Below are 20,524 nucleotides of genomic sequence, written 5' to 3' on the forward strand. Positions count from 1 at the left end.
TTAATAACACTTTTTAATCGTTTTGGAACTGAGGATACTAATTGTAGTAGATTTGCAATTGGAAATTTTGTCCATTCTTGCTTGATACAAGACTTCAGCTGCTCAACAGTCCATGGTCTCCATTGTCTGATTCTCCTCTTCATGATGTGCCATACATTTTCAATAGGAAATAGATCTGGACTGGCAGCAGGCCAGTCAAGCACATGGACTCTGTGTCTACAAAGCCACGCTGTTGTAGCCTGTGCAGAATGTGGTCTGGCATTGTCCTGCTGAAATAAGCATGGACGTCCTGGGAAGAGACGTCGCCTTGATGGCAACATATGTCTCTCTAAAATCCTAACATATGCCTCAGAGTCAATGGTACCTTCACATACATGCAACTGACCCATGCCGTGGGCACTGATGCACCCCCATACCATTACAGATGTTGGCTTTTGCACCTTTCGCTGATAACAATCAGGATGGTCGTTTTCATCTTTGGCACGGAGAACTTGACGCCTGTTTTTTCCGAAAACCAGCTGAAGTGTGGACTCATCTGACCACAGCACATGGTTCCACAATCTTTCGGTCCATCTGAGATGAGCGCGGGCCCAGAGAGCTCGCCGGCGTTTTTGCATAGAGTTGATGTATGGCTTCCTCCTTGCGTAATACAGTTTCAAGTTGCATTTCTGGATGCAGCGACGGACTGTGTTAAGTGACAGTGGTTTTCCGAAGTACTCCCGAGCCCAGGTGGCTATAATTGTCACAGTAGCATGATGGTTTCTTAGGCAGTGCCGCCTGAGGGCTCGAAGATCACGCGCATTCAACAGTGGTTTCCGACCTTGCCCTTTACGCACTGAGATGTCTCTGAATTCTTTGAATCTTTTCACAATATTATGTACTGTAGATGTTGAAAGACCTAAATTCTCTGTAATCTTGCATTGGGAAATGTTCCTTTTGAACTGACTAACAATTCTTTCACGAATTTTGGCACAAAGGGGTGAGCCATGACTCATCCTTGCTTGCAAAGACTGAGCCTTTGATGGACGCTACTTTTATACCCAGTCATGATACCTCACCTGCTACCAATTAGCCTGCTTAATGTGGAGTCTTCCAAAATCCTGTGCACTTTTCAATCTTATTTTAACTCTGTCCCAACTTTTGTTGAGTGCGTTGCAGCCATCAAATTCTAAATTTGTGTATATTTACAAAATACAATTAAGTTGGTCAGTAAAACTATTGAAAATCTTTTCTTTGTACTTTTGTCAGTTAAATAAAGGTTCACGTGAGTTGACATCACAGATATTTGTTTTATTGTATTTTGGAAAATATCCCAACTTTTCTGGAAATGGGGTTTGTAAATTGATAAGTAAACTTGTGGATGATACCAAGATCTGTGGAATTGTGGATAGTTTAGAAGTCTGGCAAAGAATACAGCACAATACAGATCAGTTGCAGATATGGACAGAAAAATGGCAGATGGTATTTAACCCATAAATGTGAGGTATCACATTTGGTAAAGCAAATGCAAGGAGACAATACATTGTTAAGGGCAAGACCTTTAACAGTGTTGCTAAGCAGAGAGATCTTGGTATCTAAGTTCATAGCTCTTTGAAAGTGCTACACAAGTCAATAAGGTGGTTAAGAAGGCTTATGGAATGCTTTTATTAGTCAAGGCACTGAGTTCTAAAGTCAGGAGTTTATGTAGCAACTTTAAAATACTGGTTAGGCCACCTCTGGTTGAGTTGCCCACGATAGAAAGGATGTTGAGGCTCTGGAGAGGGTGCAGAAGAGGCTCACCAGGTTGCTGCCTGGCTTTGAGGGCATGTGCTGTCATGAGAGGCTGGACAAACTTGGGTTGTTTTCTCTGGAGTGGCAGAGACTGAGGGGAGATGTGACAGGTTTATAAGATTGAGAGGGATAAAATAGACGGGGCATAGCTTTTTTCCAGGATAGCAAGGTATAATACTAGAGGGTATGCATTGAAATGAGAGGGGGTAGGTTCAAAGGGGATTCATGGAGTAAGTTGTTTACTCTGAGAATGGTGGATGCTTGGAATGTGCTCCCTGGTATGGTGGTGGAGAAAAATGCATTAGAGGTTTTTAAGGGATATTTAGATAGGCACATGAAAATGAGGAGATAGAGGAATATGGACACTGTATGTAGGAGGGATTAGTCTTTGGGGTTTTGGGGTTTTTATGATTTACCTTTTAGGTAGTTTGGCACAGCATTGTGAGCCAAAGGGTCTGTTCCTGTGCTGTACTGTATTGAATTGACTTCATTCACGTACGTGAGTAAAAATCTTTACGTTATGTCTCCATCTAAATGTGCAATCATAATTTATAATAAATAGAACAGTCAATGTAATAGAGTACACTCAAGTCAGTGTGAGTTAATCAGTCTGATGGCCTGGTGGAAGAAGCTGTCCCAGAGCCTGTTGGTCCTGGCTTTTATGCTACGGTACCACTTCCCAGACGGCAGCAGCTGGAATAGATTGTGGTTGGGATGGCTTGGGTCCCCAGTGATCCAATGGACACTTTTTACACACCTGACCTCGTAAATGTCCTGAATCATGGGAAGTTCACAACTGCAGATGCACTGGGCTGTCTGCACCACTCTCTGCAGAATCATGTGATTGAGGGAAGTACAGTTCCCATACCAGGCAGTGATGCAGCCAGCAGGATGCTCTCAATTGTGTCCCTGTAGAAAGTTCTTGGGTTTTGGGGGCCCATACAAAACTTCCTCAACCATCTGAGGTGAAAGAGGCGTTCCCTCACTGGCTATTTTCCTTCTATCTTTTAGTTGAGATGATTTGTCTCAAGCCGAAATGTCAACAGTCCATTTCCCTCCACAGATGCTTCCTGTCATCTTGGTGCTGAATGAATGGTGTTAGTTATTTCTAGTACTGGGGTATCAAATGCTTGGCTCAGATGTGGGGTCTTGACTTGAAATGTTGACCATCGGTTTCCTTCCACCAGTACTGTTAGACCTGTTGGGTACCTTCAGTAGCTTTTTGTTTGTTGTCTGTGGATTATTGTGAACTAAACAAATAGGTTGTCTTCATTAATAAAGTTAGTTACATCTACTGTTCTAAAAGAGTAAGTTGGGTTTTTTTGTTTAAACAAAAATTGAGCTTTTGTTTAAATGGAGCTTTGTTCACTCAGTTTTCTTCAGTTGTACATTTTTCTGAATATGGCTGTATTGTCCATCCTTAATTGCCTTTGAAGGTGGCGAGGCAACTGTGTGAACCATAGTAATCCTATAATAGTTGCCAACTTTATTTGTGTGTGTTGTTTCTGGGTCTTGATGGCACTGGCTTCCAGTTCATTCCTTGGCCAGATACAAATTGATAAGCAGGTACTGGCCAGCCAGACAGTGTTATACTGACAACACACAAAATGCTGGAAGAACTCAGCAGGCCAGGCAACACCTATGGGGGGAGAAAAGTACAGTTCATGTTTTGGGCTGAAACTCGTCGGCAGGATGGGAGAAAAATAGGTGGCGGGATGGACGAAAGAAACATCTTGGTAGGTACCACATGGGTGGTAGGTAGAACCTGGAGGGGAAGGGATGAATTAAAGAGCTGGGAAGTTGATTGGTGAAAGAGACAGAAGGCCATTGAAGAAGGAAAAGAGGGGGAGGAGCCCCAGAGGAGGTGATGGTCAGGCAAGGAGATGAGGTGAGAAAGGGAAAAGGGGATGGGAGATGGTGATGGTGGGGGGGGGCATTACCAGAAGTTTGAGAAATCAATGTTTATGCCATCAGGTTGGAGGCTTCCTCCAACCTAAGTGTGACCTCATCATGACAGTGGAGGAGGCCTTGGATAGACATATTGGAATGGGAATGGAAGTGGAATTAAAATGGGTGGCCACTGGGAGATCCTGCCTGACCTAGTGAAGTGGCATAGACTGGGAGACCGCTTCGAGCATCTACACTCTGTTGATGTAGATTGGGAGACCGTAGGATGTGGAAGGTTAAAACCGTGTGTGTGTGTGTGTGTACAGCTTTGAACAAAAAAGGCTGTTCTGCTCTTTTTCATTAGCCTCCTTTGGAACTTTGTCACCAAACACTTGCAGCACTGGCAGGAGTTAATAGCTGTAGAGTTCTACAGCATGCTGGTGCTTTATCCATCTATGCCCTGTTATTTTCAGCTACCTGTTCAGATGCCTCAAACATAGTTGTGATCTCATTCCATCACTACTTCTTGCAGTGCTTTTCAGATATCAATGAGTTCTTAATTTTTTAAAGAAAAAGGTTCCCCTCAGATTGTATTTAAAATGTGTTTCTTGCTTCTTAAATGAATGTCTTATTGTTTTTGATGACCCTATCTTGTATAGTTCTATCAGATTATCCCTCAACCATCTCCACTCAGGGAAAACAAGCCCAACCTATCCACTGTGTCTCCATTATGCAAGTGTTCCAATGCAGGTGAACCTCCTCTGCACTTTATTGAATGCAATCATGACCTTCCTACTGTGCAGCACAGTGTTCTGATCTGTGTTTTGTGAAGTTGCAACATACTTGTTAACTTTTCTTTTCAATATGCCAACTAATTAAGGCACTGTGGCGACCCAATTACCGTAGATTCCGGACTACAGAGCGCACCTGATTAAAAGCCTCAGGCTCTAATTTTAGAAAGAAAATCAATTTTGTACTTGTACAAGCCGCAGGTGTCCCACGTTGTAATATGAGATATTTACACAGAAAGATATTACACGTGAGGATTTTTTAACTTTTAATTAAATCCGTATGGTAACATAAACAAATACATATTGCAAATGCTTTTTTTCGAACCGTGCCTGTAACACGGTTACTTTTAAATATACATACATATTGGTAACACACAAATTTCCTTGCGTATACTTTTTTACTGAACAGTGCACGAACAACATTCCAATATCTCCTAACGACTGGTAAAAAAATATATACTGCAGCCTACCAGGAAAAGTTATTGATCGCCTTTAACTTAAAAGCAGCGTTTTCGCTCGGGTCTAATGCGCTCGCCCCCTCCTTTCCGTTTATCGCAAACCGGTATTTTCCCACAAGACGCGGCGAAACCGGATGTGATGTCATAGCATTCCGGGATGTAGTACAGAAAACAAATATACTTAAAACACTTCTAACTTTAACTAGAAAATACTAACAAATGAATTACTAAGCGAAAATATTATAAACTAAATAACTGCCATAAAGGCAGCACAATGCTTTTCTTCGAGTGTTTTCCATGTTGATGAGGGTGAGTACAAATGACTGATTTACAATAATTTAATTGTGAAAGTGCGCTTGATTTATCGTACAATTTCATTGGACCTCTGTGAACTACTCATCAATTTTATTGGTCTACTGTTACGAGGCAAAATGTTTTTGGCGGCATGAAAAAAAACCATGCATTAGCCGCACCGTAGTAAAGGCCGCAGTGTTCAAAGCTGTTCAAAGCGTGGGAAAAAAGTAGCGGCTTATAATCCGGAATCTACGGTACTAGCACACTCGAACCGGCTGACAATTAGCCAGAGTGCAGGGACAAAGGAAGAAAGCCTGAGGGGGTTTCAGTAGGGCCTCTCAAGGTATCTGGTGGGAGAGACAGGCTTTAAAGCAAAACTGTGGAGTTGAAATAAACTTATTCTTTGGCTGCAGTTTATCGACTCCATGTCGTTATTTCAGCGCTGCGTGTAGCACATCGCTACAATTGGTGACCCCAACGATCCAAACGTTTTTGGACCGGAGATGACAGACGCTGCATTTGTTAATGCGGTTTCCTTGAAGCTGCCAAGCTTCTGGACGCTACAACCTCACCTGTGGTTTCAGCAAGCAGAAGCCCAATTCCATGTTCGGCAAATAACCTCAGAGGACACCCGTTACTACTACGTGGTGAGCTCCCTCGACCAGGACATAGCGGCTCATAGGGACTTTCGGGCTCTCCCGCCGCGAGCGAGCTGCCCGTTTACTGCACCTGGATGGCTTGGGAGACAGGCCCCCATCAGCTTTAATGAATGAGATGTTGTCTCTGGCCGACGGACACACACCCTGCCTCATGTTTGAGCAGGCATTCCTGGAGCAGCTGCCCGAGGACATACGCCTGCTGCTGTCCGACGCGGATTTCAGCGACCCCCGGAAGGTGGCAACCCGGGCGGCCGTGCTGTGGAACGCCAAGAAGGTGAGTGGGGCGTCCATCGCACAGATCACCCGGCCACGCTCCCAGCAGCAAACCAGTCAGGCCCGGCCAAAGAGCCTGCTAAACCCAGAGGCCGGGGTGTGGAGCCCAACGAGCAATGGTGTTTCTACCACCAGCGGTGGGGCACAGAAGCCCGCCGTTGTCGCCCGCCCTGCCAGTTCCCGGGAAACGCCAGGGCCAGCCATCGCTGATGGCTACGACGGCTGGCCATCGGGATAGCCTCCTGTATGTCTGGGACAAGCAGTCGGGACGCCGGTTTTTGCTCGACACTGGTGCCGAGATCAGCGTCTTACCTCCGACGAGTTACGACACCCGCAGCAGGGCGCCGGGTCCCCCCCCTGTGGGCCGCGATCGGCAGCACTATAAGGACTTATGGCACCCGTCTGGTGCAGTTATGGTTCGACTCCAGCCAGTTTACGTGGGACTTCACACTGGCCGACGTAGCCCAACCGCTTCTGGGTGCGGATTTCTTGCGGGCTCACAGCCTACTGGTCGACCTGCCCAGGAAGAGACTGGTTCACGCCAAGACCTTTCAGACGTTCTCCCTGGTGCAGCCCAGTTGCCAGCCCCTCACCTCGGCTCCATAACGCTGTCCGACAACGACTTCACCAGGTCCTGGCGGATTTCCCATTGGTTCTGGCACTGCAGTTCACGGCAGCCATGCCCCGACACAGCGTACAGCACCACATCCTGACCCAGGGACCACCCCTCCATGCCCGCACTCGGCGGCTTCCCCCGGACAAGCTCCGACTGGCGAAAGAGGAGTTCAAGAGGATGGAGGAATTGGGGATCATTCGGCGGTCCGACAGCCCATGGGCCTCCCCCCTGCACATGGTGCCCAAAGCGACAGGGGGCTGGAGACCGTGCGGCGACTACCGCAGGCTGAACGAGGCTACAACACCGGACCGCTACCCTGTGCCGCACATTCAGGACTTTGCAGCAAATCTGCACGGCGCACGGATCTTCTCCAAGGTAGACCTCATCCGCGGATACCATCAAATCCTGATGCATCCGGACGACGTCCCCAAAACGGCTCTCATCACCCCGTTCGGTCTTTTTGAGTTCCTCCGCATGCCGTTCGGCCTGAAGAATGCCGCACAGACGTTCCAGCAGTTGATGGACGCAGTGGGACGCGACCTGGACTTCGCATTCATCTATTTGGACGACATCCTCATAGCCAGCAGCAGTCGTCAGGAGCATCTGTCCCACCTCCGACAACTCTATGCCCGGCTGAATGAGTACGGTCTAACAATCAACCTGGCCAAATGCCAGTTCGGGCTCGACACCATTGACTTCCTGGGCCACAGGATTACCACAGACGGGGCAACCCCTCTGCCTGCTAAGGTAGATGCGGTCCGCCATTTCCCCCGACCCACCACGATCAAAGGCCTTCAGGAATTCGTAGGTATAGTCAATTTCTACCACCGCTTCCTCCCTTCAGCTGCCCGGATCATGCGCCCCCTGTTCGCCTTGCTGTCCGGTCCGGGCAAGGACATTACCTGGGACGAGGTGTCCACCGCCGCTTTCATTCAAACGAAGGATGCCTTGGCGAACGCCGCGATGCTAGTGCACCCCAGAATGGACATCCCTACCGCCCTCACAGTGGATGCATCTAATACGGCAGTCGGTGGGGTACTGGAGCAACTCATCGCGGGCCGCTGGCAACCCCTGGCGTTTTTCAGCAAACACCTGCGGCCACCCGAGCTCAAATACGGTGCTTTCGACCGGGAGCTGTTGGCGCTATACCTGGCAATCTGGCATTTCAGGTACTTCTTAGAAGGTAGGCCCTTCACCGCGTTCACGGACCACAAACCGCTTACCTTTACATTCACAAAGGAGTCCGATCCCTGGTTGTTCCGCCAGCAGTGCCATCTGTCCTACATCTCTGAATACACGATGGACGTCCGGCACGTGTCGGGTAAGGACACTGTCGTGGCAGATGCGCTCTCTCGCCCTAACATTCACGCCCTTTCCCAAGGGGTAGACTTTGAGGCACTGGCTGAGGCACAGTTGGCAGATGAGGAGATCCCGTGTTACACGTCCGCAGTCTCCGGTTTGCAGCTCCAGGACCTCCCCATAGGCCCAGGTGAGAGGACCCTACTCTGTGACGTCGCCACCGGTCAGCCCCATCCTGTCGTCCTGGCACCTTGGCGACGACGTGTTTTCGACTCCATTCATAACTTGGCGTACCCCTCCATCCGCACTACCGTCCGGATGGTCTCCAGCAGGTTCGTTTGGCACGGACTCCGCAAGCAGGTCCGTGACTGGGCCAGAACGTGCATGCACTGCCAGATGGCCAAGGTGCAGTGACACACCAAGGCCCCGCCGCAGCAGTTCCACCCCACCCACCGGCGTTTCGACCACATTCATGTGGATATCGTGGGCCCCCTGCCAGTGTTGCGCGGGGCGCGGCACCTCCTGACTATCGTGGACCGGTTCACAAGATGGCCAGAGGCGGGTCCCAGTCACCGACACCACCTCTGAATCTTGTGCCCGGGCACTGATCGCCACCTGGGTGTCCCACTTTGGTGTACCGGCCCACATTACCTCCGACAGAGGCGCCCAGTTCACCTCCAGCCTGTGGTTAGCGATGGCCAGCCTGTTGGGGACTCAGCTGCACCACACCACTGCCTACCACCCACAGTCGAACGGACTGGTGGAGCGTTTCCACCGTCACCTGAAGTCGGCTCTCATGGCCCGCCTGCGCGGAGCTAACTGGGCGGACGAGCTTCCTTGGGTCCTACTCGGCATCCGCACGGCGCCCAAGGACGATCTGCACGCTTCGTCGGCCGAGTTGGTGTACGGCGCACCCCTGGTCGTTCCTGGGGAGTTCATACCAGCCCCAAGGGGGCGAGAGGATGAACCCGCAGCAGTCCTGGGCAGATTACGCGAGAGGCTCGGTGCCCTGGCCCCCGTACCCACTTCACAGCATGGGCAGCACCCGACCTGCGTACCCAAAGACCTGCAGAACTGTAAGTTTGTGTTTGTACGACGGGGCGGGCATCGGCCACCGCAGCAATGGCCCTACGAGGGGCCATTTACGGTGCTCAGGAACAACGGGTCCATGTTCGTGCTGGACGTTGGGGAGAGAGAGGAGGTTTTCACGGTGGACCGACTCAAACTGGCCCATGTGGACTTGGCGCAACCGGTCGAGTTTCCGGCACCGCGGCGCAGAGGCCGACATCCCAAACAGGGTCCGGCCCAGACTGTGGACATTGGGGGGTGTATCGCCGGTTCTGGGGGGGGATTATGTGGCGACCCAATTACTAGCACACTCGAACCAGCTGACAATTAGCCAGAGTGCAGGGACAAAGGAAGAAAGCCTGAGGGGGTTTCAGTAAGGCCTCTCAAGGTATCTGGTGGGAGAGACAGGCTTTAAAGCAAGACTGTGGAGTTGAAATAAACTTATTCTTTGGCTGCAGTTTATCGACTCCGTGTCATTATTTCAGCGCTGCGTGTAGCACACCGCTACAGCACGTGCCATACTACCCATTTTTTGGAAACTGTGCCTTTAAACTTTAAGATGTCTCTGTTTAATATTCCTTAGTGGTCTACTGTTTGCCACGTATACATTTGACTTTCCAATTTAGTTATAGATTTAAAATCCGTCTGCTAACACTCAGCTTTCCATCCGATTGATAGCCTGTTGTTGCCTTTGACAATCTTCCTTGCTATTCACAACAATTTTAATAGGTAGACTTGTGTATTTACACCCAAGTCATTAACGTATCTGAAATGCTATGCACTACAGGTCAGTCTTTCCATCTAACAAAAATCTTCCACCACTACCCTCCGTTTTCTATCATCAAGTCAATTTTGGATTGAAATTGTCAGCTCTTATTGTCGACTCTTTCCATGCAGCTCTGAAAGGAATCATTAAATATTCCCACTCAGGATTACAGCTGAAATCCACAGCTGATGTTTAAAAATTGTATCGATCCTCAAAATCTGTGTAACCTGGACTGCAGACATAGTTTGTGAATGTATTTTCCCTAAAGGGAAAAAGGAAATGTGGAAACTCTGCTGGGTTGCAAGTAAGATTGAAATGCAAGGCCCCCACTTCCTACCATCTTGCTAGTGAAGATAGTCTCTGGAAAATAAAATTGAAGACCTTGAGCAAGATTGCAGTACCAGAGGGACATCAGGAGCTGCTGTGTACTTTTCTTCACGGAAATTTTCTTCTCTATGAGCCCTTGGTATTGCAGGAAAGATTCTAGCATGGATAAATAAAGGGAGCCGCCTCTGGCAGGCTGCTGGTGAGTAGTGTTAGGACTGATTCTTTTTACGTTAAATGTCAGTGATTTGGATGATGGCATTGATGGCTTTGTTGCAGTTTGAAGACAATGTGAAGATGGGTGGAGGAGCAGATAGTTCTGAAGTAGAGGCTACAGAAGGACTTAGACAGATTAGAAGAATAGACAAAGAAATGGCAGATGGAATACAGTGTTGGGAAGTGTATGGTCATGAACTTTGGTAGAAGAAAGGAAAGAGACTATTTTCTAAGTGGAGAGAAATACAAAAAATTGAGGTGCAGGGGCACTTGAGAGTCCTTGTCCAGGATTCCCTAAAGGTTAATTTGCAGGTTGAGTCTGGTGAGGAAGGCAAATGCAATGATAACATTCATTTCAGGAAAGCTAGAATATAAAAGCAAAGATGTAATGTTGAAACTTTATAAAGCAATGGCGAAGCCTCACTGGGTGTAGTGTGAGCAGGTTTGGGCCCTTTTTCTTAGAAGAATGTGTTGAAACTGAAGAGGGTTCAAAGGTTCACAAAAACTATTCTGGGATTGAAAGGATCTTGGCCTGTATTTACTGGAATTCAGAATAATGAGGGGTGACCTAATTGAAATCTATCAGATGGTGAAAGCCCTTAATAGAGTGGATGTGGGGTGGATGTTTCCTTTGGTGGGAGAGTCTAAGACAGGATGCAGCCTCAGAATAAAGGGGCATCCTTTTAGAATGGAGATGAGGAAGAATTTCTTTAACCAGAGAAAGTGAATCTGTAGAATTCTTTGCTACAGACAACTGTGGAGGTGCAGCCTTTGTGTATATTTAAGACAGTTGCTGATAGATTCTTGATTGGTCAGGACATGAAGGGATATGGGGTGAATGCAGGAGTTTGGGTCTGAGAGAAAAATTGGATCAGCCTTGATGAAATGGCGGAGTAAACTTGATCAGCCAATTGGTCTAATTCTACTCCTATATCTTGTGGTCTTGCGGAAACGTAGCTCACCCCTACCATTTCAGATGCAGCACTGGAGCCTGAGGGCTTCACTATCCATTACATGGACAGGACAGTGGAGTCTCTTAAAGGTAGTGTAGACAGTGTGCTTCATGATAGACTCATCATGGTGCACAGACGTAGTGATTCTGTCTCAATCCTACTAACTCGACCTGGAACATCTGGCAGTTAAGTGATGTCCATTTTGTCTTCTGAGGGAGTTTCTGCCATTATCCTGGTAGGAGTGTACATTCTACTCCTGCCAATGTCACTGGAGGAACTGAACATGGTAATCAGCAGTAACAAACACTGCACTCTGAAGCTTTTCCAATCATTGTGGGGAGTTCCAACGAGATAGGCTTGAAGTCTGACCAGCCATTTCACCAGTGGAACCAGAGTAGCCAACATACCTGACTTCTGTTTAAACCACCATCAAGAATTTTTACTATGCCATTCTACACCTGCATTTGGGCAAGTCTGATTACCTGGCTGTACTACTACTCCCAGTATACAGCTAGAAACTGAGGACTGCAGTACCTGTGTTGTGGGCATGGGAGGTGGAGGAGCATTTAAAGGACTGCTTTGAATCAGTGAACTGTACAATGTTCAGGAATTCATCTTTGAATCTGAATATGCCACATTTGTCACTGACTTCATCAGTACCTGTGTGGATGATTGTGTGCCTTTGAGAACATAATGGATGTACCCAAACTAAAAGCTGTGGATGAACAAGGGGGTTTGCAGTCTGCAGGCAGATAGGCTTGTGGCATTCAGGACTAGTAATCCAGAACTATACAAGAAGTTCAGGTACAAACTTATGAAAGACTCTTCTAAGAGTAAGAAGAAACAATTCTGATTGAAGTTAGAGATTGAATCAGAGGCAAGTCAGCACTGTCATAGTTTGCAGACCACTACTTTCTACAGGGCATAACCTAACATGAATGGCTGATGCTTTACTCTCAGATGAGCTCAACACCTTTTGTGCATGCTTTGAAGGGAAGAATAAAACTACACTGTACAAATCCCTACAGCATCTTGCAATCCTGTGATATGTCTCAGAGGCTGACATCAGAACAGCTTTCAAGTGGGTGAACCCTTGCAAGGCATTAGGCCCCAATGGTGTACTTGGTAGGCACTGAAAACTTGTGCAAACTGGGAGTGTTAAAGGACATTTTCAACTTTTCTTTGCTGTTATCAGAGGTTCCCATCTGCTTCAAAAGGGTGACAATCCTTCCAGTGCCCAAGAAGAGCAGGGTGAGCTGCCTGAACAACTATCAGACAGTTGCACTGCCATCACTGAGGTGCTTTGAGAGGTTGTAAACCAGTGTAAATAAATACCTGTTTAAGCAAGGACCTGAGCCTGCTGCAGTTTGCTGATAGACAAAATAGGTTGACAGCAGATGCAATCACACTGGCTCTCCACTCTGCCTTTGACCACCTGAACAACAGTAATATGTACCTCTGACTGCTGTTTATTAATTACAACTCAACGTTCAACACAATACCTCAGTACTAATTAAAAGTTTCAAAACCTGGGCCTCTGTACCTCCCACTTCAGCTTGACTTCCTCATCAGGTCAGTGAGGTTTGGAAATAACACATCCTCACTGACAATCAACACCAGCTTAAGCACATTCAAGGATGTGTGATTATCCTATTATCCTATTCTCTCTACACCCATGACTGTGTGGCTAAGCACAACTCAAATGCCATGGATATATTTTCTAATGACACAATTGTTGGCAGAATATCAGATGGTGCTGAGGTGATGTACAGGAGTGAGTTAAAGTAAATTTCTTATCAAAGTACATATTTCAGCATGTACAACCCTGAGATTAATTTCCTTGTGGGTATTCACAGTTAATAAAAGAAACAACAAAAAAAATCAAATATTAATAAGTAAGCAATAAATATCGAGAACATGAAATACTGAGTCCTTGATGGTGAGAACAGGTTTTGGGAGCAGTTCAGTGTTGGTGTGAGTGAAGTTGCGTGAAGTGAGGTTATCCCCTTGGATTCAAGAGCCTGATACGTTGAACTGTTCCTGAACCTGGTGGCATGTGTCCTGAGGGTCCTGTACCTCATTCCTAATGGCAACAGTGAGACACTTGCAAATTTCTACAGATGTACTGTGGAGAAATTCTAACTGGCTGTATGTCCAACTGGTATGGGGGAGGGGCACTGCACAGGATCGCAATAAGCTGCAAACTCAGTCAGCTCCATGATGGGCAGCAGCCTCCCCAGCATCCAGGACATCTTCATAATGCAATGCTTCCTTTTTGAGACATCTATCATTAAATACACCAATCACCCAGCACATGTCGTCTTCTCATTGCTACCATCAGATGAGGTACAGGAGCTTAAATGTGCACACTCAATGATTCAGGAATAGTTTCTTCACCCCCCCGGCCATCAGATTTCTGAAGGGACATTGAACACATAAACACAACTTCACTTTTTTTTTTTGTCCTACTTATTTAATTTAACTTTAAAAAAAATGTACTGTAATTTACATTTTGTTATGTATTCCTGTAAAACAACAAATTTCATGACCTATGCCTGTGATAGTAAACCTGAGCAACACATGTAAAATGCTGGAGGTATTCAGTGGATCAGGCAGTATCTATAGAGATGAATAGACAGTCAACATTTTGGCTGGAGACCTTTCTTCAGGACTGGGAAGAAAGGGGGAAGATGCCTGAATAAAAAGGTGGGAGGAGAGGAAGGAGGCTAGCAGAAGGTGATTAGATAGGTGAAGCCAAGTGGGTGGGAAAGGTCAAGGGCTGGAGAGGAAGGAATCTGATAGAGGAGAGTGGACCAGAGGAGAAAGGGAAGGAGAAGACCCAAAGAGAATAATAGGCAGGTGAGAAGAAGTAAAAGGTCAGTGGGGAATGGGGGGGGGGGGGGGGGTTGTAGAATGAGGGCAAGGGACAAAAGTTTGTGTAGGGAACACTTTGCATCTAGTGTCCACAATGCCATTAGTTTCAAAGTAAATATGCAAAAAAATGGGTCTGGTCTGTGGGTCGAGTTTTTAAATTGGAGAAAGGTAGCAGAAATGATCTGGCAAATGTTGATTGGGACAGGCTGTTTTCTGGCAAAGGTATACTTGATAAGTGGGAGGCCTTCAAAAGTGAAATTTTGAGTGCACAGTCTGTGTGTGCTTGTCAGAATAAAAGGTAAAGAGTACAAGTGTAGGGAACCTTGGTTTTCAGAGATATGGCCCTGGTTAAGAAAAAAAAGGAAGTGCACAGCAGGTATAGGCAGGTAAGAACAAATGAGGTGCTTATGGAGTACGAAAAATGCAAGTGAACACTTAATGACATTAGGAAGGCTAGAAGAAGGCATGATGTTGCACTAGCAGACAATGTGAAGGAGAATCCTAAGGGATTCTACAAATATGTTAAGAACATAAGGATAGCAAGGGACAAAATTGGTCCTTTGGAAGACCAGAATAGTAATCCATATGTGGAGCCAAAACAGATAGAGGAAACCTTAAGCAAAATAAATTTGTTTTTACTCAAAGCATACAGTCTAGTGAAGTGGGGCAAAGCAGCATCAACTTCATGGACCCTGTACTGATGACAGAAGAGATGTTTGCTATCCTGAGGCAAATCAGGACAGATAAATCCCCAGGGCCTGACAGGGTGTTCCCTTGGACCCTTCGGGAGGCAAGTGCAGAATTTGTGGGAGCTCTAGCAGAATATTTAAATCATCCTGACAAGAGGGATACTAGAGGATTGGAGGGTACCCAGTGTTGTTCACTTTTTAAAAAAAGGTGAACATAAACCAGGTAATTATAGGCTGGTGAGTCCAACATGTGGGAAAGTTATTGGAAGGTATTCTAAGGGACTGGATATATAAGAATTTGGATAGACAAGATTAAGGATAGGCAGCATGGCTTTGTTTGTGGTAGGTTAACACTCCTCTTGGAGTGTTTTGAAGAAGTTACCATAGAAATGGATGAAGGCAAGGCTGTGGATGTTGTTTACATGGACTTTAGCAAAGCATTTGACAAGATTCCGGATGGAAGGTTGGTCAAGAGGGTTCAGTTGCTTGGCATTCAAGATGAGGTGTTAAATTGGATTAGACATTGGCTTTGTATAACCATATAACAGTTACAGCACAGAAACAGGCCATCTCGGCCCTTCTAGTCCGTGCCGAACGCTTACTCTCACCTAGTCCCACTGACCCGCACTCAGCCCATAACCCTCCATTCCTTTCCTGTCCATATACCTATCCAATTTTACTTTAAATGACAATACCGAACCTGCCTCTACCACTCCTACTGGAAGCTCGTTCCACACAGCTACCACTCTCTGAGTAAAGAAATTCCCCCTCGTGTTACCCTTAAACTTTTGCCCCTTAACTCCCAATTCATGTCCTCTTGTTTGAATCTCCCCTACTCTCAATGGAAAAAGCCTATCCACGTCAACTCTATCTATCCCCCTCATAATTTTAAATACCTCTATCAAGTCCCCTCTCAACCTTCTACGCTCCAAGAATAAAGACCTAACTTGTTCAACCTTTCCCTGTAACTTGGGTGCTGAAACCCAGGTAATATTCTGGTAAATCTTCTCTACTCTATTTTGTTGACATCTTTCCTATAAATTCAGTGACCAGAACTGTACACAATACTCCAAATTCGGCCTTACCAATGCCTTGTACAATTAACCAATGCCTTGTAGGAGAAGCCAGAGAGCAGTAGGAGATGGTTGCCTCTCTGACTGGAGGCCTGTGACTAGTGGTGTAGCCAATTGGTTTTAGAAGTTACAAAATTACTTAAATGGAGATTTATCTGTGTGCAGTTAAGGTGTTTTAGCTGATTGTAGTAAGAAATACACCTGTATCTGGAAAGTCCAACTGCTGGTGAGTCAGTATCCTGGCAAACACTACACCATGAAGACAAAAGAACACTCCAAGAAGCTCTGCGTAAAAGTTATTGAAAAGCACAAGTAAAGAGAAGGATACAAGAAAATTTCCAAGTCACTGAATATCCTTTGGAGTACAGTTAAGTCAATCATAAAGGAATGGAAAGAATATGACAGCTGTAAATCTGACTAGAGCAGGCAGTCCTCAAAAACTGAGTGACTGTGCAAGAAGAGGACAAGTGAGGGAGGCCACCATGAGATGTATGACAACTTTGGAGGTGGTACAAGTGGAGATGGGAGAGACTGTACATACAGCAACTGTTGCCCAGGTACTTCACCAGTTGTAGCTTTATGGGCAAGTGGCAAAGAGAAAACCACTGTTTGGAGGGGGGGGGGGGGGGGGGAACTCATTTGAAATCTCTGCTGGGTTTTGCCAGAAAGCATGTGGGAGACTCTGAAGTCCGCTGGAAGGTTTTCTGGTCTGATGAAACCAAAATTGAGCTGTTTGGCCATGAGACTAAATGGAGTTTGACATAAGCAGAAACACACCATCCCTGCGATGAAGCATGGTGGTGGCTGCATCATGCTGTGGGGATGCTTCACTACAGCAGGCCCTGGAAGGCATGAAAGCAGAGGGTAAAATGCAGGGAATTCCTGGAGGAAAACCTGATGCAGCCTGCAAGAGAACTAATTTGGGAAAAGATTTGTTTTCCAGCAACATGACAACATAGGAAAGGCTTAAAAACAACAAAGTTAATGTCCAGGAGTGGCTAAGTCTGAGTCCAGACCTCAATCCAATTAAGAATTTGTGGCTGGACTTGAAAAGGGCTGTTCACTCACGATCCCCATGCAATCTGACAGAGCTTGATCAGTTTTGTAAAGAAGAATGGAGAAAATTGCAGTGTCTAGATGTGCAAAGCTGACGGAGACCTATCCACACAGACTCAGTGCTATAATGCTGCCAAAGGTGCGTCTACTAAATACTGACTTGAAGGGGTTGAGTAATTATGCAATCAATTATTTTGTTTAATAATTGTAATAAATTTAGACCAATTTGTAGAAATTTTTCACTTTGACATCAAACAGCCTTTTCTGTTGATCTGTGCCAAAAAAGTCAAATTAAATCCATTGTGATTCAATGTTGTAAAACAATAAAACATGAAAACTTCCAAGAGGGGTTAATATTTTTTTAGGCACTGTAACATTCATGCCAGCAGCACCAAACTCAAAAACAGTTGCTTTCCCCAAGTAGTAAGGTTGATCAACTCTCCACCCACTAATCCACCCCTCCATGCTCACCACCACTATCAGTTCCTGTCAGTCACCTCCTGTGCCTAGTGTCACTTCATGGACATGCAATCGATCGATCTTAAATATATTACATTTTATTATTGTGTTCTTTATTATGGTTTTTTGTGTTGCATCAGATCCAGAGTAACAATTATTTTGTTTTCCTTTACAGTTCAGTACTGAAAATGCAATTAAACAATCTTTAATCTTAACCCATTGGGTCAAATGGTTTTGTGCAGTATGTTAATTAAAGCCAGAAGATTTTGGAAGCTGTGGAGGCTCAAAGCTATGTTACCTTTTAATGCTTTCTTTTAACAGATGCAATTTATGCTGCTGTTTAGTCGTCAGGGGAAACTTCGACTACAAAAGTGGTATGTTCCCCTTTCGGACAAGGAGAAGAAAAAAATTACGAGGGAGCTGGTTCAGACAGTCCTAGCACGTAAACCGAAGATGTGCAGCTTTTTGGAATGGAGAGATTTGAAGATTGTGTATAAAAGGTTTGAATACAATATTCTGTTTTAACTGGTTTGCATATGCACTCACTACAGAAGTGAGTTGCTTTTTTTACATTACTAAAAATGGTTTTAAATGCAATTATTAAGAGTCCCTTGTTTTCTGTAAAAGAGATGTGGAGTAAACTTAAACATGCAGTGCAGCTGACAGACAGAAAAGTGGTAGGTGTATGTCAGTAATGCAAGGAGAAAAAAATATATGGCATTATGCAGAAGGATCAGCCAGTGGGTGTAAATGGATGACTGATCTGCTAGAAATACAGCAGTGGGTTACAGACTAAAATTTAATTGAGTGACTTGGGGGCTTGTATATAGAATAAGAGTGCCCATTATTTTCCTGCTTTGTTCCTGCTGAAGTTATAAACTTACTATACAGTATTTTTAAAAATTTGACATGGAACCTAGAATGTTGTGAATGTTAGAACTGTTGTGAACCTAAGGGCTTCACTCACTTGTGTGCCTCTGGATGGATGTGAGATGGATGGCAACAGTATGTTTTTTTAAAAAAAAGTGCATTACCTGCTGTTGGCAAGGTACCTAGTGACATGTTCATTTATATTAAGGAAACTGAGGCTCCGTCATTGAAAGCCTGAAGTTAAAAGTATTATTTGACTATTATTCCCTAATAAATGTAGAGATATGGCAGCATTTTTAAAAAAACCAGCTACTGGAAAAAATTGTTTTAAAATTAGTCTCCAGGTAAAGTATGTTAAAGGGAAAGTTAATTATGTATGTACAGTATGTCTTGCACTGATGGCAATTATTTTCAAGTCTGAAGTAAATGATGCGTGACAAATTCTACAACAGAATAGAATCCTTGAGCAATTTTCCTCAGGACTGTAAGATGTAAGAGCAGAATTTGACCATTCAGCCCATTGAGTCTGCTCAGTTGTTTAATCATGGCTCGTTTATTTTCTCTTCGCCCCACCCCTTACTAATTAAGAACCTGTCAACTTAAGTATACCCGGTGACTTGGCCTCCTCATCAATTTGTGGCAATGGATTCCAGAATTCACCACCCTTAGGCTAAAGCAATTGCTCCTCGTGTTTGTTCTAAAGAGGTGCTTCTGTTCTGAGTTTGTGCCCTCTGATCCTAGACTCTCCCACTGTTGGAAGCTCTTCTTGATGTCCACTCTATCTAGCCTTTCAATATTTACCAAGTTTCCCCTCATTCTTCTGAAGTCCAATGAATACGGGCCCAAATCTCCAAAAGTTCCTCGCATGTTGAGAGTACAATGAAAATTCACAAGGATGTGCTGGGACTGGAGGATCTGAATTGTAGGGAAAGGTTGAATAGGTTAAGACTTTATTCCCTAGAACACAGGTTACCCAAGTTACAGAGAAAGGTTGAACAAGTTAGGTCTTTATTCTTTGGAGTGTAGAAGGTTGAGGGGGGACTTGATAGAGGTAGTTAAAATAATGAGGGGGAAAGATCGAGTTGACGTGGATAGGCTTTTTCCATTGAGAGTAGGGGAGATTCAAACGAGGACATGAGTTGAGCACTAGGAGGCAAAAGTTTAAGGGTAACATGAGGGGGAATTTATTTACTCAGAGAGTGGTAGCTGTGTGGAACGAGCTTCCAGTAGGAGTGGTAGAGGCAGGTTCGGTATTGTCATTTAAAGTAAAATTGGATAGGTATATGGACAGGAAAGGAATGTAGGGTTATGGGCTGAGTGCGGGTCAGTGGGACTAGGTGAGAGTAAGTGTTCGGCACGGACTAGAAGGGCCGAGATGGCCTGTTTCTGTGCTGTACTTGTTGTATGGTTAAATTGATCTTCTGCACTAGAATTCCCAGGTTCTTTTGCCCCTGTTTCTGAATTTGCTCCCCTTTTAGAAAATAATCTCTGCCTTTATTCCTCTAACCAAAGTGCATGACCATATACTTCCCGACATTGTATTCTGCCACTTCTATGCCCATTCTCCTAATCTGTCAAATCCTTCTGCAGCTTCCCTGCTTTCTCACCACTACCTGTCCCTCCAACTACATTTTAAATTATCTGCAAACTTGACCACAAACCCATCAATTCCATCATCCAGATTATTAGCATATGAAATGAAAAGTCGTGGACTCAGCACTGACCCATGTGGAACACCACTAGTTACCAACAGCTAACCAGAAAAGGCCCCCTATATTCTGTCTCTTTGCCTTGTGCCAGTTAGCCAATCTTCTGTCCATGCTAGTATATTTCCTGTAATACCATGGCTCTTGTTTAACAGCCTCGTGTGACACCTTGTTAAAGGCCTTTGAAACATCCAAGTAAACAACATCCATTGACTCTCCTTTATCCATCCTGCCTGTTATTTCCTCACTAACAGTTCAAGAACATTTATTACCCCAACCATCAGGCTCTTGAACCAGTGGGGATAACTTCACGTCCCATCACTGAACTGTTCCCACAGCCAATGGGCTAGCTTTCAAGGACTCTTCAATCTCGTGTTCTCGTATTTATTGCATTATTATTTTTATTATTATTTTCTTTTTTAT

General features: G+C 45.2%; 1 protein-coding gene across 4 annotated transcripts in view; it reads left to right on the forward strand.

Annotated features, from left to right (window-relative positions):
• Positions 1-20,524, forward strand: part of LOC140728036 (AP-1 complex subunit sigma-2) — a 75,483-nt gene that overhangs the window by 2,647 nt on the left and 52,312 nt on the right. For all 4 annotated transcript variants that reach the window (XM_073046157.1, XM_073046154.1, XM_073046155.1 and 1 more), the window contains exon 2: positions 17,847-18,025. In XM_073046157.1, the coding sequence (XP_072902258.1) occupies positions 17,847-18,025 (179 nt within the window). The remainder of the gene's footprint in view (positions 1-17,846; positions 18,026-20,524) is intronic.

Source organism: Hemitrygon akajei, chromosome 5 (assembly GCF_048418815.1).
Source record: "Hemitrygon akajei chromosome 5, sHemAka1.3, whole genome shotgun sequence".
Classification (NCBI taxonomy): domain Eukaryota; kingdom Metazoa; phylum Chordata; class Chondrichthyes; order Myliobatiformes; family Dasyatidae; genus Hemitrygon; species Hemitrygon akajei.